Source organism: Trichosurus vulpecula, chromosome 4 (genome assembly GCF_011100635.1).
Source record: "Trichosurus vulpecula isolate mTriVul1 chromosome 4, mTriVul1.pri, whole genome shotgun sequence".
NCBI classification, from domain to species: Eukaryota; Metazoa; Chordata; class Mammalia; order Diprotodontia; family Phalangeridae; genus Trichosurus; species Trichosurus vulpecula.
In genome coordinates this window covers 406,641,548-406,658,114 of record NC_050576.1, presented here as the reverse complement: position 1 = coordinate 406,658,114, position 16,567 = coordinate 406,641,548, and the positions used below count along the sequence as shown (strand labels likewise).

The following is a 16,567-nucleotide window of genomic DNA, read 5'->3' as shown; positions in this document are numbered from 1 at the left end:
TGTACGAAGGGAAGAGTGGGCAGGTCAGGAGGAATCAGTAAATCTTGCTGTCATCAAATTTGACCTGAGGAAGTAATACCATTCACACTCAATTGGGTATCTTACCCAACAGGAAACAAGGAGAAAGAAGTTTAAAAAGGGAGGACGATAGAACGGAGGGCAGACAGGGGAGGAGGTAATCAAAAAGAAACACTTTTGAAAAGGGACAGGGTCAAGGGAGAAAATTCAATAAAGGGGGATAGGTTAGGAAGGAGCAAAACATAGCTAATCTTTCACAACATGAGTATTGTGGAAGGGTTTTACATAATGATACGCATGTGGCCTATGTTGAATTGCTTGCCTTCTTAGGGAGGGTGGGTGGGGAGGGAAGAGGGGTGAGAATTTGGAACTCAAAGTTTTAATAACAGACGTTCAAAAACAAACAAAAATGTTTTTGCATGCAGCTAGGAAATAAGATACACAGGCAATGGGGCACAGAAATTTATCTTGCCTTACAAGAGAAGGGAAAAGGGGATGGGAGGGGAGTGGGGTGACAGAAGGGAGGGCTGACTGGGGAACAGGGCAACCAGAATATACACCATCTTGGAGTGGGCGTGAGTGTAGAAGTGGGGAGAAAATTTGTAATTCAAACTTGTGAAAATCAATGCTGAAAACTAAATATATTAAATAAATTAAATTAAAAAATGCAAAAGGGGGATAGACAACAACAGTACGGATTTTACTTAATGTCACCCAGAAAAGTTTTAGAACTTTTTTTTTTTAACTTGTGAAAACAAATTTATTAAGGTGGCTTCTGGCAAGATAAGCACAAAGCTGGAAGCATCTCTGATGAAAGGCAAAAACTTTGTTCTTACTCTCAAGGAATTCACCTTTTTTTTTTTTAAATTAAATTTTTTATTTAACATATTTAGTTTTCAGCATTGGTTTTCACAAGAGTTTGAATTACAAATTTTCTCCCCATTTCTACCCTCCCCCCACCCCCACTCCAAGATGGCGTATATTCTGGTTGCCCTGTTCCCCAGTCAGCCCTCCCTTCTGTCAACCCACTCCCCTCCCATCCTCTTTTCCCTTCCCCTCTTGTAGGGCAAGCTAAATTTCTACTCCCCATTGCCTGTGTATCTTATTTTCTAGTTGCATGCAAAAAACTTTTTTTTTTGTTTTTGAATGTCTGTTTTTAAAAACTTTGAGTTGCAAATTCTCCCCCCTCCTCCCTTCCCACCCACCCTCCCCAAGAAGTCAAGCAATTCAACATAGGCCACATGTGTATCATTATGTATAACCCTTCCACAATACTCATGTTGTGAAAGACTATATTTTTTTTTCTTTTTTTTAAATTTTAATTTAAATTTATTTATTTAACATATTTGGTTTTCAGCACTGATTTTCACAACAGTTTGAATTACAAATTTTCTCCCCATTTCTATCCTCCCCCCCACTCCAAGATGGCATATATTCTGGTTGCCCTGTTCCCCAGTCAGCCCTCCCCTCTATCACTCCCCTCCCCTCTCATCCCCTTTTCCCTTCCTTTCTTGTAGGGCAAGATAAATTTCTACGCCCCATTGCCTGTGTATCTTATTTTTTAGTTGCATGCAAAAACTTTTTTTTGAACATCTGTTTTTAAAACTTTGAGTTCCAAATTCTCTCCCCTCTTCCCTTCCCACCCACCCTCCCTAAGAAGTCGAGCAATTCAACCTAGGCCACACATGTATCATTATGTATAACCCTTCCACAATACTCATGTTGTGAAAGGCTAACTACATTTTGCTCCTTCCCAACCCATCCCGCTTTATTGAATTTTCTCCCTTGACCCTGTCCCCTTTCCAAAGTGTTTGTTTTGATTACCTCCACCCCCATCTGCCCTCCCCTCCATCATCCCCCCCCCTTTTATTTTTTTTTTCTATCTTCCTCCCTCTTCTTTCCTGTGGGGTAAGATACCCAACTGAGTATGTATGGTATTCCCCCTCAGGCCAAATCTGATGAGAGCAAGGTTCACTCATTCCCCCCTCACCTGCCCTCTCCCCTCCTCCCACAGAACTGCTTCCTCTTGCCACCTTTATGCGAGATAATCCACCCCATTCTATCTCTCCCTATCTCCCTCTCTCAGTATGTTGCTCTCTCATCCCTTAATTTGATTTTATTTCTTTTAGATATCTTCCCTTCATCTTCAACTCACCCTGTCTGCTCTCTCTTTTTTACATATATATATATATAAACACATATATATATATGTATATACACATACATACATATATACATAGATATATACATACATACACATTCACTTATACATATACATAAATATATATATATATATATGCATTTTCCCTTCAACTACCCTAATACTGAAGTCTCATGAATCATACACAGCATCTTTCCATGTAGGAATGTAAACAAAACAGTTCAACTTTAGTAAGTCCCTTGCAATTTCCGTTTCTTGATTACCTTTCATCCTTCTCTTGATTCTTGTGTTTGAAAGTCAAATTTTCTATTCAGTTCTGGTCTTTTCACTGAGAAAGCTTGAAAGTCCTCTATTTTATTGAAAATCCATATTTTGCCTTGGAACATGATACTCAGTTTTGCTGGGTAGGTGATTCTAGGTTTTAATCCTAGCTCCATTGACCTCCGGAATATCGCATTCCAAGCCCTTCGATCTCTTAATGTAGAAGCTGCCAGATCTTGGGTTATTCTGATTGGGTTTCCACAATACCAAATTGTCTCTTTCTGGCTGCTTGCAGTATTTTCTCCTTGATCTGGGAGCTCTGGAATTTGGCGACAATATTCCTAGGAGATTTCTTTTTGGGATCTATTTGAGGAGGCGATCGATGGATTCTTTCAATTTCTATTTTGCCCTGTGGCTCTAGAATATCAGGGCAGTTCTCCTTGATAATTTCTTGAAAGATGGTATCTAGGCTCTTTTTTTGATCATGGCTTTCAGGTAGTCCAATAATTTTTAAATTCTCTCTCCTGGATCTATTTTCTAGGTCAGTGGTTTTTCCAATGAGATATTTCACATTGTCTTCCATTTTTTCATTCCTTTGGTTTTGTTTTATAATATCCTGATTTCTCATAAAGTCACTAGCTTCCACTTGCTCCAATCTAATTTTTAAAGTAGTATTTTCTTCAGTGGTCTTTTGGCCCTCCTTTTCCATTTGGCTAATTCTGACTTTCAAGGCATTCTTCTCCTCATTGACTTTTTGGAGCTCTTTTGACATTTGAGTTAGTCTATTTTTTAAGGTGTTGTTTTCTTCAGTGTATTTCTCAGTATTTTTTGGGGGGGGTCTCCTTTAGGAAATCATTGACTTGTTTTTCATGGTATTCTCACATCCTTCTCATTTCTCTTCCCAATTTTTCTTCTACTTCTCTAACTTGCTTTTCCAAATCCTTTTTGAGCTCTTCCATGGCCTGGGACCAGTTCATGTTTTTCTTGGAGGTTTCTGTTGTAGGCTGTTTGACTTTGTTAACTTCTGTCTGTATGTTTTGGTCTTCTTTGTCACAAAAGAAAGAATGCAAAGTCTGAGACTGAATCTGGGCACGTTTTCGCTGCCTGGCCATATTCCCAACCAACTAACTTGACCCTTGAGTTTTTCAGCGGGGTATGACTGCTTGTAGACTAAAGAGTTCTATGTTCCACGTTTGGGGGGGATATGCCAGCTCTGCCACACCAGCACTGCTCCTTCCCCAAGAACCCCCAACCCGGACTGGGCTTAGATCTTCAGCAGGCTGTGTGCACTCCTGCTCTGATCCATCACTTAATTCCTCCCACCAGGTGGGCCTGGGGCCAGAAGCAACAACAGCAGTAGCTGCCCCACCTCCGCTGCCCCCGGGGTGGAAGCCGAACCGAGAACTACTTCCACTCCCTCAGCTTTTCCCAGTAACCTTCTCCGCTGTCTTTGGTGTTTGTGGGTTGAGAAGCCTGGTAAGTGCCGCAGCTCACTGATTCAGGGTGCTAGGGCCCCCTCCGCCTGGCTCCTGTTCTGGTTGGTCCACGCCTCTCTGGCTGGGCTCTGCTCCACTCAGTTCCCAGCTCCCAGCTCTGAGCTCCGTGTGGGATAGATCTCACCCAGAGACCATCCAGGCTGTCCTGGGCTGGAGCCCTGCTTCCCTCTGCTGTTTTGTGGGTTCTGCCATTCTAGAATTTGTTCAGAGCCATTTTTTATAGGTTTTTGGAGGGACTCGGCAGGGAGGTCACGCTAGTCTCTGCTTTCCAGCCGCCATCTTGGCCAGAACTGTTTTTAAATATACTTGTAGAAAAGAAAGCAGAGATGACTCCAGCATGGGTTCAATATGAACAACTAATTTAAATTACCCTTTTGATAAGATAACTAGACTAATAAATCAGATTAGCGAAGCAAAAAAGAAAAAAGCGTACTAACATCCTTCTAGTTATCCAGGTTTGAATATTCAAGTGTCCTCCTTAACTCTTCAGCCTCACCCCACATATCCAATCACTTGCCATATCTTTTCATTTCTTTTTCTCCACCACATCTCTGGAATAGACCTCCTCTCTATTCATAGAACTATATTATTCTAGTTCAGGCCCTCATCACTTCTTGCCTGGATTATTACCATAGCCTTCTAAGTGGACAACTTGTTTCAGATCTCTCCCTACTCTAATTTGCTTTCTACTCAGTTGCCAAAGTGGTTTTCCCAAATTGTAAGTCTGTGAGCTTCCAACTCAAGGAAATCCAGAGGTTATTTGCCTTTAGCATCAAATACAAACTCTTATGTTTGATATCTAAAGGTCTTTACAGTCTGGTCCCATTCTATCTTTTCAGTCTTCTTACATATGTCTTTCCCTCTGCACCTTATGGTATAGTCTTAGTGGTCTACTAGCTTTCCTTACACAGCACACTCCATCTCCCCTATCTTTGTCCTTTTACACTGGCTGTCCTTGGTGCTTCAAATGCTTTCTTTCCCAATTTTAGCTCAAGCCCTGTTTCTTGTAGATTTGTCTTAGTGTCTACCACTACTACTACCTCTTCCACTAAGTAATTGAGAGTCACTGGAGTCTTGAGTCGGGAGGTGACCTAGTTAGCCATGTGCTTTATTCTTAATTTTTATTTTCAGTTCCGAATTCTCTCCCTCCTTCTAGCCCCTCCCATAGCCATTGAGAAAGCATGATATATACCTTCTATACATGTGAAGTCGTGTGAAAGATATTTCTATGTTGCAAAAGAAAAAATATGCTTAATTCTGCAGAGTTCCTTGGTTCTCTTTCTGGAAGTGGATAGTATTTTTCATCATGAATCCTTTGGAATTGTGGATTATTATATTGATCAGAGTAGCTAAGTCTTTCTCAGTTGGTTGCAGTTACAATGTGGCTATTACTGTGTACTATGTTCTAATTCTCACTTCACTTTGCATCAGCTTATATAAGTCTTCCCAGGTTTTTCTGAAACTATTCACTTGGTCATTTCTTAGAGCACAATAGTATTCCATCACAATCATATACCACAACTTGTTAAAGCAATTGCCCAATAATGGACATCCCCTCAGTTTCCAACTTTTGCCACTCCAAAAAGAGCTGCTATAAAATTTTTGTACATAAGGATCCTTTTCCTTTTATCTCTTTGGGTTTTCCTAGTAGCTGTATTGCAGAGCCAAAGTGCATACACTTTTTTATAGCCCTTTAGGCATAGTTCCAAGTTGTTCTCCAAAATGGTTGGACTAGTTCATTGCTCCACTAACTGCATTAGTGTACCTATTTTTTTTCTATGTGTCCTCCAGCATTCGTCATTTCCCTTTTCTATTCTATTCGCCAATCTAGAGAGAGATTTGGATCAATTACCAATGTATTTTATAAATGAGACTTTTATTAAAGAAATTTGCTTTTAAAAAAAATCCCTCCCATCCCCAGTTTCCTGCTATCCTTCTATTTCTGGCTATATTGGCTTTGTGCAAAAACTTCAATTTAGTGGAATCAAAATTATCCATTTTACCTCCAGTGATCCTCTCTTTCTTGTTTGGTCATGAATTCTTCCCTTATCCTTGTATCATACAAGTTTCCATGATCCCCTAATTTGCTTATGATATCACCCTTTATGTTTACATAAGGAACCCATTTTGAGCTTATCTTGTCATATAGTTTGAGATGTTAGTCTATATGTCTAGTTTCTGCCAGACTGCTTTTCAGTTTTCCCAGCAGTTTTTGTCAAATAGTGAGTTCTTGCACCAATACCTTGTTCTTTGGGTTTATAAAATTAGAGGTGTTATGTGCCTAATATATTCTGTTGACAACCACTCTATTTCTTATCTAGTACCAGACTGTTTTGATGATTACTATTCTGAATTATAGTTTGAAATCTGGTACTACTAGGGCTGCCTTCACTTTTTTTTTCATTGATTCCCATGATATTCTTTCCCTTTTGTTCCTCCAAATAAATTTTGTTATTTTATTTTCTAGCCCTATAACAATTCTTTGGTAGTTTGATTAGTATGGCACTTAGGCATGTGCTTTAGGAAAATCACTTTGGTGGTAAATTAAGAGAGATACTTGAGGAAAGGAGATCAATTAGACTGGACTATTGCAATATTTCAAGGAGAGGTGATATGTAGGGACAGGCTGTTAGAATTGCTCTTTTTATTCCTTAAAAGAAAAATGAAAAGTTCTAATAATGCTCCGGTACATCAGACTTTAACATTTAAAAGCTGTGTGACCATAGGCAAATCAGTCAATCTCTATAAAATGGGGAGGCACTCCACAGGATTTGGATTGAGAAAACACTTTGTACATATCAAAATGCTATGTAAACATGAATTGTCATTTCTATCAGTATAGACCCTAAGATGGTACCTGAAACTTTTTTTCTGGTTTTCATAACACTTAAATTCTAGGGAGCTCCAAGATTCCAAGAAATAAAAATTCCTTCCACTCGGAAAATTCTAATCATCAAGTTAAATAATGCATATTGTAGTGGAAAGCATGCCAGGAACCGAAAGACCTTGGTTTGAATCTCAGCTCTGCTACCTATTTACCTGAATGGCCAACCTTATGCAAGTCTTCTCTGAAGCTTAGTTTCCCATCTTAAGACAAGGGGGTTAGACTATATGTCTCTAAGGTGCATTTCGGATCTAAATACTTTATGATCATCTTAATGAATCTATGTATGTATGTATGTATACAAATATACACGTTTCATTTATGCTCTTTCATAAACTTTTAAACAATATTGTGTAAGTTAGGCATGTTCGAAGATTACTGTATATGTGCTTTTAAATGCTTAAAATTAAAATACATAGGATTATGAAGGAAACCAAGGGTTAGTGAAAATAAAAGATGTATTTTCCCCCCATCCATTTACACACCAATCGTACTGGTATGAAGGTAGATGTTTTAACAACCCGATCAACGAAAAAACTGTTCACAGACACAACACACTTTAAAGTTTAATCTGCAATTATTAACATTTTCTCCATCCCTCTCTGGTGTCCAATCACCAAAACAAAGAATCAAGCTTTTGCCCGATTTCCGAAAATTTAACAATGAGAAAGGAGCTGCCTGCGGCACACCAGGACCCCACCTTAAGAAGCCATAGTGTTCACACACATAATGCGTAATAAACATATATGTACGTCTCTATATATTGGAGAAATGCCCACTGTTCAATGGGCAATCAGGTTACGTATCAGCCAAACTCTCCGCTCCTAGGCTCTGGGGTGAAGGTAGAAAGCAACCGAGGAACGGAGCACAAGTCCGGAAGAAACACCAGTCACACGGAAGTGTAAGAGTCCAACCAGACTCTCATTCCCCTATGTACATCTCTGACGTCGGTTACATTTCCATCCGAAAAAGAGCATTTCTTTTGTCAATGTCGCACTTCCTGCGCAAAGGGTCCCAAACAATCCTTATGAACTGCTGGGTCATGGGGACAGCTCCAAGTTTAATGGATTGAGGTGGGGAAAAGGGGGGCGGGGTGCTTTTCATCCGGAACTTCGAATTGAAACCTCATGTCCCTGGGAGAACGCTATTGACTGAAGGCCCACATTTCTCCGCGCATGGCACAGGCAGGAAAGGGCTTCTGCGCATGGCCGGGAGGGAGGGGAGGAGAGCGGAGACGAGGAAGGGCTTCCGGTTACAGTTGCTGAGGCGGCTCTCCGGCGGCAGTTTCTTACTCCACCCCCCGCTCGGGGGCCACCATGTCGGGGCTCAACAAGATGGAGCTGGAGGGCTGTCGTGACCTGCTAGGCCTGATGGAAACTTCCGAAATCCTCTCTCTGTGCGACACCATCACCAACCGCCTGGTTCACCCACAGGACCGCCAAGGTGAGGGTGGTCCGGCTGGTGCCCGACGCCGGGGAGGGGGGAGCCGCTGTGGGTGCCGCATCCCGCCCTGCAGGGGCCTCGAGACGGTAGGAGGAAGGACGGTGAGCCCGAGTTTGGGAGCCGGGGATCCAAGGCGCAGACCCGGCCTCTGCGGGCCCCGGGCTTGCTCCCCGAACGCTCGCGCTGCCCCCCTCCCCACCCCCTTCCTTTGTGACGCGGCCGCCTGCGAGCCTTCACGCGCCTCTGCGGGCGCGATCTCGGGCCTTTAGAAGGGGACACGACCCGCCTTGGACCGTCTTCATACGTCTTAATACCTTGGATAGGTTTCAGGGAGTCCTCGAACTTGGATATGGGGGGAAAGATTCCATCTTTATTTTCCCTAACGCTGATTTCCTTCTTCATACTATGCATTTATTGTATCTTTAACCTCTTATAAACGTGCTTCTGAGGAGCCCACAGACTTAGACCGTTTGCTTCCCGCGATTCCCTTGATCTAGACCAACTTTGGCACTTGGTAAATGCGGAAACCGAAGTTCCCGAGGGAGGGCGTGGCCGCGTTTGGAACTCCTTGGGAGCCCAGGCTCTCACTTGGAGCTGTTTAACTTTTTTGGCCTCAGTTTCCCTGCACGAAAAATTAAGGGGTTGAATTAAGACGATTTACGAGGTTCGGCAGTAAATCTGATTGGGAAGAGTAGAGTCGGAATTTCTGCTCGGGTCTGGGAAGGTTACGCAGTGGCGGGAGCTCCGGGCCTGGAGTCAGGAAAATGGATTTCAAATTCGGGCCCAGACTCTTACTAGCTGTGTAAGTCACTTAACCTTGTTTGCCTCAGTTTCCTCTTTTGTGAAATAAGCTGGAGAAAGAAAAGGCAAACTGCTCTATTACCTTTGCCGAGAGAACCCCATTGAAGAAGAAGATGAACAACCACAACTAGGTGGCAGAGAGAGCTCTGGACTTAGGTAAACGTGCATTTGAATTCAGCTTAATAAGCATTGAACGCCTCCTATGTGCCAGGCATTGTGCTAAGTGCTGGGGATACAGATGGAGGCAAAAGACGTCCCTGCCATCAAAGAGCTTCCAGTCTAATGGAGGAGATGCGATTTAAACCAATATAGACAAAGCAAGCTGTATTGTATACCGGATGAATAGGAAATAATTAAAATAGGGAAAGCACTGGAATTAAGACTGGTTGGGGAAGTTTGAATCCTTTATCAGACATTTATGTGCTGTGTGACACTGGCCAAGTCACTTCTCTATTCCTCCTTTGCTTCATCTGTAAAGTGAGAGAATTGGGACTATATTCCGTGTAAAGAATCAGGAAACTTGGGTTTTTATCGGCAAATGATCTGCGTGACCTTGGGCAGGTCATTTTACTTCCACAGACCTTTTTTATTCATTTCTTAGATGAGAAGAGTTGGACTAGATTGGGAGTTCTTAGCCTGTGATCTGTAAATTTCTTTTTTTTATTTAATATTTTGATAGCTATATTGTGATTATTTAATATTTTGATAGATATAATTGGTTTCTTTTGTAATCCTATGTATTTTTTTTTTCATTTAAAAACATTGAGGAGAGGGTTTCATAGGTTTCACCACACTGCCACAGGAGTCTTTGTGATAGAAAAAGGGTTAGATGATCCCAGAGTCTCTTCAAATTTTGATATCCTAGGAGAATATACTTTTAAATTCTGTGTACTTTACACTACTTCCCTGGGCTAGTGATCTATATGCTTTGCCCTCCACTACTTTCTATTATTGCCCACTCTTGCTGGTTAATGCTTTTCTGTCTTGACCCCAATAATGGGGTTGCTTTATTAGTTTAAGCACAAATCCATTAATTTTTCCGTGGAGCACATTGGACAAATCTATGTTGATTTATGTAACACTTTGTACTAGTAAGTAAATATTGTTAGAATTTCCATTGCGCCTATCCATTTTCTCTCTTTGGATCTTGCACTTTTATGTGAACTTTCTTGACCAGATATGCATTTGGACATGGCTTTTGTTTTCGTTTGTTTTATTTCAGCAGAGGGATTGATTATGTGACTTTTATTCTTGTAAAATTAAATTGTATAGATGTAAGCAGTGATTGAATTACATGTTATACAGCAGGCATTTTCATACTTATTTAGGAGAATTTACCATTTCAGAATTGGGCTTTGTGATATAGTGGAAAGTCAAAGGAATTCTAGATTCAAATCCTGACTACTACTTGCTGCTTATGTGACCTTTGGCAAATCACTTTACATCTCTAGACCTCATTTTCTTCATTAGTGATCTGAGAGCTTTAAAAATAGATGTCTTCTAAGGTCCCTTTCAGCTCTAAATCAATGAGATGCTTTTTTAAAAAAAATTACTTTAAATTTGTTAAGACTTTGCTTCAGTTTCTGTATTTATAAAATGATATTGTTGAACTAGATGATCCTTTAAGGTCTTGATTTGAAGATTCTATAAGTTAGAAATGGGAAGTGGTTGGTTTTTTGTTGCGGGCCTGTAATTTCCATAGTTAGGGCACTTACAGTGAGGAAGATCCTATTACCAATTTAGTTTTACAACTTTAAAATATGGAGGGTAAGGGGAGTGAGACTGAGAAATTAAATGATTTTCCCACAATCCCATACCTGCTAGGTATGATTTGAACCCAGTTCTTCCTGACTCTAAGAATATTAGGCTATATACCTCTTTACCTTTAAAAAAATGTTGTTTCTCAATTTTCAAAATTAAACCTTGAAATTAATTTAAATTGCACATTCAGAACAAATTATTTGTTTGAAACTTCGGTTTAATTACATGGATCTTTTAAATAAGAAATTTCTTAATGATTTATTCAATTTAATATTCGGTTTGGTCATTTATTCTGTTTAAGCTTTAGACACATAATTGCATTTCATCCTCACAGTCTTATGAAACACTGATGGCATTTTGTCCCTTTTATGAATGAGGAAACTTAGACTACAAGGAGTTAAATGATTGGCCTGTGGTATTTAGTTAAAGGACCTGTTGATTAATGGTAACGGATAAGTGTAGGAAGTGAAATTTGAGCTTATGTCATTCTTAACTTTAAGTTTTATCCTTTTTCCATTACAGTGTACTGCATCTTGAAAATCTAGGATCCTATGAAATTTGAATACTAGACCTAGTTCTGATCTCCAGCAGTTTTTTTGTGTTTGCTAGAGCCATCATATCATTGCAACCCCTCCAATCTTCTCATTCTGTGCAATTCTTATTCATGTCTTTGCATAAATTTTCCTTTGAGGTCCCTCCAAATGTATGTTAGGCCTTTCTTTTCTTTTTCTCTCAAGGGATACTGGCATAGCATTTAGGTGTCTATTTTTGCTCTCATTCTCCATATGTGACAGTTCTCCTTCTTTTTCATGTCTTAGATATGTCTTCAGAATAAGTTATAAAATCCTATGGTTCTAATTGAACTTGAGTTTTAAACATTAAAATTTGAATAGTGTTCTTAATAAATTGAATGCAAAAGTAATATGTGCTATTTGGGGAATATTTCTTCTTTTAAAGAGACAATGCAGTTTTTCATCTTGTCTTTTTGGAGGCACAATTTTTTTAATTGAACACAAAAATAGTTGTCCAGGAAGAAGTTTGAAGGGTAGGAATTTGATGTGACTTCATTTGGAAAATTTTAGAACAGAAGTCATTATTAGTACTTGTTCATTCATTCATTTGTTTATTTTTTGCAAATTTTTTCCAGATGCCATCCGTGCAGTATTAGCTTATAGTCAAAGTGCTGAAGAACTTCTGAAGAGAAAAAAAGTATACAGAGAAATCATATTTAAGTATCTAGCAATGAAAGGAGTTATTGTGCCTCCAGGTTCTGAAAAGCACAATCTTATTCAGTATGCAAAAAATCACTGGAACAAGCCAGAGTTGAAGGTGGAAGAAACACTGGAGAGCGTTCCAAATACAGAAGACACCATACTATTTGAACAAGTTAAGATAACTTTTCTTTAAATTTTTATATAGTTTGGAGATAAAGGAATAATTTTAAATCTGGCATAATTTACTGTTGTTTGTTAGCTTTAAAAAAACACCTTTTCACTTTTTCTTAAGGAGTACAGAATTCAACTCTAAGTTAATTTTAAAAGAGTTGTCTTTGGCATGGAGAGGTTGAGTGGTCCATGGTCACAGCTTGTATATCAGACAGGATCCAAATCCAGTTCTTCCTGACTGCTGGGTTGTTTGTCCTATCTAATAAGTCATGCTGTCTTTTAAAGTTTTGTCATTACATATTATGTGAGGTATTATTAGTTTAAGACAGCATGTTGTCTTGGAGTTTTTTCGGTCTGACAAATTCAATAAAAAACTCTTGACTTATCCTAAGAAGTACTGTAATAAAAGTACATTTTTATGACAGCGTGGGAGCCTGAGGAAATACAATTCCAAATTTGTGTTAATTGAGATGTGGAGGCTTACACTCCATTATTTATACCAGACAATTTGCTAAACATGTTAGTAGTATAAACAGCATTGCCAAGGCAATATCATTCATTTCTAAGATGGGTTTTTGTACTTATTTATATGTAAACAGATTAAATTAATAAGCTAGTCAGGTAGCCAGAAGACCTTTATTAAATGGACCTTTCTTTAATTTGAAGTACTTTTTATACTTGGAAGCAAAACTACATTAAAAAAACCCAAAAGTGTAATTCAGTTTACTCATACTGTCCTTTCCCCAGTTCAGATGAGTGACATTTTATTTAATGTATGTTCAGTGTGGCTAATGGTTTTAAAAAAAAAAGGATCCATGTCACATTATCAATTTGTTATAGTTGGTCCTTGGAAGAAGCTTAGATAGTCGTTAAAACTCTATGACCATCTTGGACCATCTTACTTCTTACTAATTTTGAGTGATAGCTTTTTTAAAAAACTTAATAGTTGATTATTCTTTGGTAATGTGGCACTTTTTCCTTTGATCCTATTAATGATGAACAAGTGAAAAACCAATGTAATTAAAACTGGTTCAGCACCATGGTACATTGATGAAAATGTTTTTATAATATATACCTACTAATCCTAGAACCATTTAGGGTCCTTCACTGCATGAAAAATACTAGGCATTAGTTCCTGTTTCTATTCAGCAAGATTTCTATATAGAAATCCCATTTTCTAGTGTTTGATCCTAGCATTTGGTTGTTGTTTTGTTTTTTTCCTGTATCTTTTGAATTGAAAATTTCAGAATAAACAAGATTGTTGTCATATAGAAGTTTGAGAGATTATGTCCAAGTAAATTGGAATATACTTAGTATGAGCTATTCAGTGTCTGTCATTGCTTTAATTTTTTGGCTTAAGCATATTTGTCTATAAAACTTGCATAAAAATATAAGGGGTAGAGTAAAAAAAATTCTTAGAAAATGGTTTTTTAAAAGGCATATTCAGCATTATCAGCAACAGTACCTTCCTATAGCAGTGTTGATAATTTAGCCCTTCTGAAGTTATTTTGTTACCTTTTTCTATTTGTTATTTTGAAAATAGCCAACAAAATTGTAAAGCCTGTAGCTCTAGGATCATGTAGATCTCAAAGGAATCTCAGGGTTCAGTCTCATGTTTTTATAGCTGAGAGAACTGAAGTTTAAGGAAGAACTAAGCATCAGTGTCAGTACTTCAGTACAGATCCTCTTACTCCAGGGTCAGTGCTTTTTCACTGTACCATACTATCTAGAGAAGTTTTATATGTGCCTCAACAGCTTTGGTCCACAAACCTGTACCTGTTAATGTGGATCTTTGATTTTATCATATCGGTGTAGGGAACTTGCGGCCTCAAGGCCACGTGTGGCCCTCTAGGTCCTCAGGTGCAGCTGTTTGACTGAATCCAAACTTCATAGAACAAATCCCCTTAATAAAAAGATTTGTTCTTTAAACTTGGACTCAGTCAAAATGCCTCACCCAGAGACCACATGTAGCCTCAAGGCTGCGGGTTCCCTACCCCTGGTCACTGTTCCCTACAACATACATGTGTGTGCTACCCATTTATGTGACACTTGTCCATGTCCTCACATAGGTTCACCTTAGGAAACCCACCCCAGCAACTGGATGATTTTTCTTATTTTCTCCTGACATCACAATTATATTGGAGTACACAGTCGCCAGTTATGTCTTGCTGTCACCAAGAGTCCCCTTTTTTCAATGTTATATTTCTCTGAAGACAGCCTTTGCTGTAGTTCTTTTTTGTAGTTCTTTGTTATAGTTTTCAGAGACTGTAGTGTTCCATGATTCACAGCCATAGAACAAAACCAGTAGAATATTGATATTAAAATAGATGGGGCTTTGTTTCTGGCAGAAGTTTGAAAACATTAAAGCAGCTCTGTAACTTACTAAAGGTTGTGAGGTCATGAGATCTTTTCTCCTATTTAATTTTAGGTCCAATTCACTGTTAATTTGCATGTTCTGTCTAAAGCATGTGGACGTTCTATTGTTTCCATGAAACCTAGACTTGAAAAATGGATCATAAAGCTAACCTAGATTTTTCTTTTCTGACAGGAAAAAAGAGAAAAAAAAGATGAACAATTTGCAGATTGTTCCAAGTTAGGAGAAGAATTCTGCCAGTGGTTCTTTGAGCTTCTTAACTCCCAGAATCCTTTCTTTGGACCACCCCAAGAAAAATGGGGACCACAGCACTTCTGGGACGATGTCAAGCTAAAATTTTGTTACAACACATCAGAACAAAATGTGATAGACTATCATGGTTCAGAGCTGGTGAGCCTTCGTCTACTATCTCTGGTGAAGGAAGAATTTCTGTTTCTTAATCCCAACCTAGATTGCAATGGACTGAAGTGTGTATCCTCTCCACATGGATTAGTTGTAGTTGCAGTTGCTGGCACTGTCCACCGAGGCAGTGTGTGTTTGGGCATCTTTGAACAAGTATTTGGACTCATCCGCAGCCCTCTTCTAGTAAACACTTGGAAAATAAAATTTGTCAATCTAAGGATTGTTGGACAGAATTCTCTTGAACCTGGAGTGACATTGGAGAAACCATCAGTTACACTGGAACCCAATGAGTTAGAATCCTTATATAATGGAAATGGAATGACACGTAGTAGAAATGAAGCATTAGTTACTGAAACCCATGCTTTGTGTGGTGGAAGTGGAAACCCGGCATCGTGTCATGGAAATGAGGCATCAGTTAACACGAGTGAACCGGAATTGCCTAATCCTCCAAAACACTGAGCTCTGTATGTCAAATTAAAAAGCTTTTTATTCAGAACCTCTTTAGCTTATGCGGTACCAGTATTGCTCAGATGATTTCAGGTTTACAGGGTTGGCACGTTTTAGTTGAGATACTTTTGTTGACTACAAACTAAGATTTTATGACAATGCTTATCTTTTTCTCCTTCAGTGTGGGCAAATATTAATTAGATCTTGGTGGTGTTCATCAAATAAATTTCACTTCAGATTTCATAATTAATAATGTGCCTTAGAAATCAAGTGATATTTTCATTTTATTTTGCAGAAATTATAATTCATTTTTCAAAATGTCTGCTTTGTAACAGAGGAAAATGTATAATAATGTGCATAACTTCCCAGCTAGGTTCTTATTTTAAGTTATTTGTACATGGAGTTGGATATTTTAGAAACATCTCATTGAGCAGCTGTTACAAAAAGAGTATATAGCTGTAATGGAAATCATTTTCCCACTTGAGTACCTGAATGGTAGCCTCAATGCAAATCAAAGAATTGAGCAGCTGAGTGACAAACTCTTATATGTATTTAATTGTGTTTAAGGGAAAATTCCAGTGGTCTTTGCTATGGGTGTTCATTGTACATATACCTTCCAAAAACATCGAAACTAATTTTCTCAAACTTTTGGCATTGGCAAATGTTGATTTCAAAGTGAGCTAACACTGATCCTTATTTATGCCTACTTGATAAAAATGCAGCTTTTTACTACACCACCTCTAAAAGTTACTCTTCTAAAATCATCTTGATTGGTCTAAGATTTTTTTTTTTAATAATGAATTTCACTCACAAGGTGTTTTTCGTTTTTGTTGGTACTTTTTCCCTGCTTAATTTATTTGGGTTACACACTTCAATTGCCAGTAATAAATTGATGAAAATAAATTAATTGGCTTACATTCTTCTTCATCCAACTATTTGATGATTACCTAGGATTTAGTTTTTTTTTTTTTAATATTATGGAATAAAAAGCATTTCCATAACATGGTACAATGAAAAAACACGATTACTTATGAAACTGCAAATCTGCTATGTGCAACTTGCTATTCCTTTCAAATATTCAACAAAATTATGTAAATTTTTTTTCTTCTCTTCCACCCTAGGGATGGCTACCAT

General features: G+C 38.6%; 1 protein-coding gene across 1 annotated transcript; it reads left to right on the top strand.

Annotated features, from left to right (window-relative positions):
- Positions 1-8,034: 8,034 nt before the first annotated feature.
- On the top strand, positions 8,035-16,336 carry C4H3orf38 (chromosome 4 C3orf38 homolog). The gene is made up of 3 exons (XM_036757375.1): positions 8,035-8,263; positions 11,973-12,211; positions 14,759-16,336. The coding sequence occupies exons 1-3, from the start codon at positions 8,137-8,139 to the stop codon at positions 15,443-15,445; spliced, it is 1,053 nt and encodes a 350-aa protein (XP_036613270.1). The 5' UTR covers positions 8,035-8,136; the 3' UTR covers positions 15,446-16,336.
- Positions 16,337-16,567: the final 231 nt, after the last annotated feature.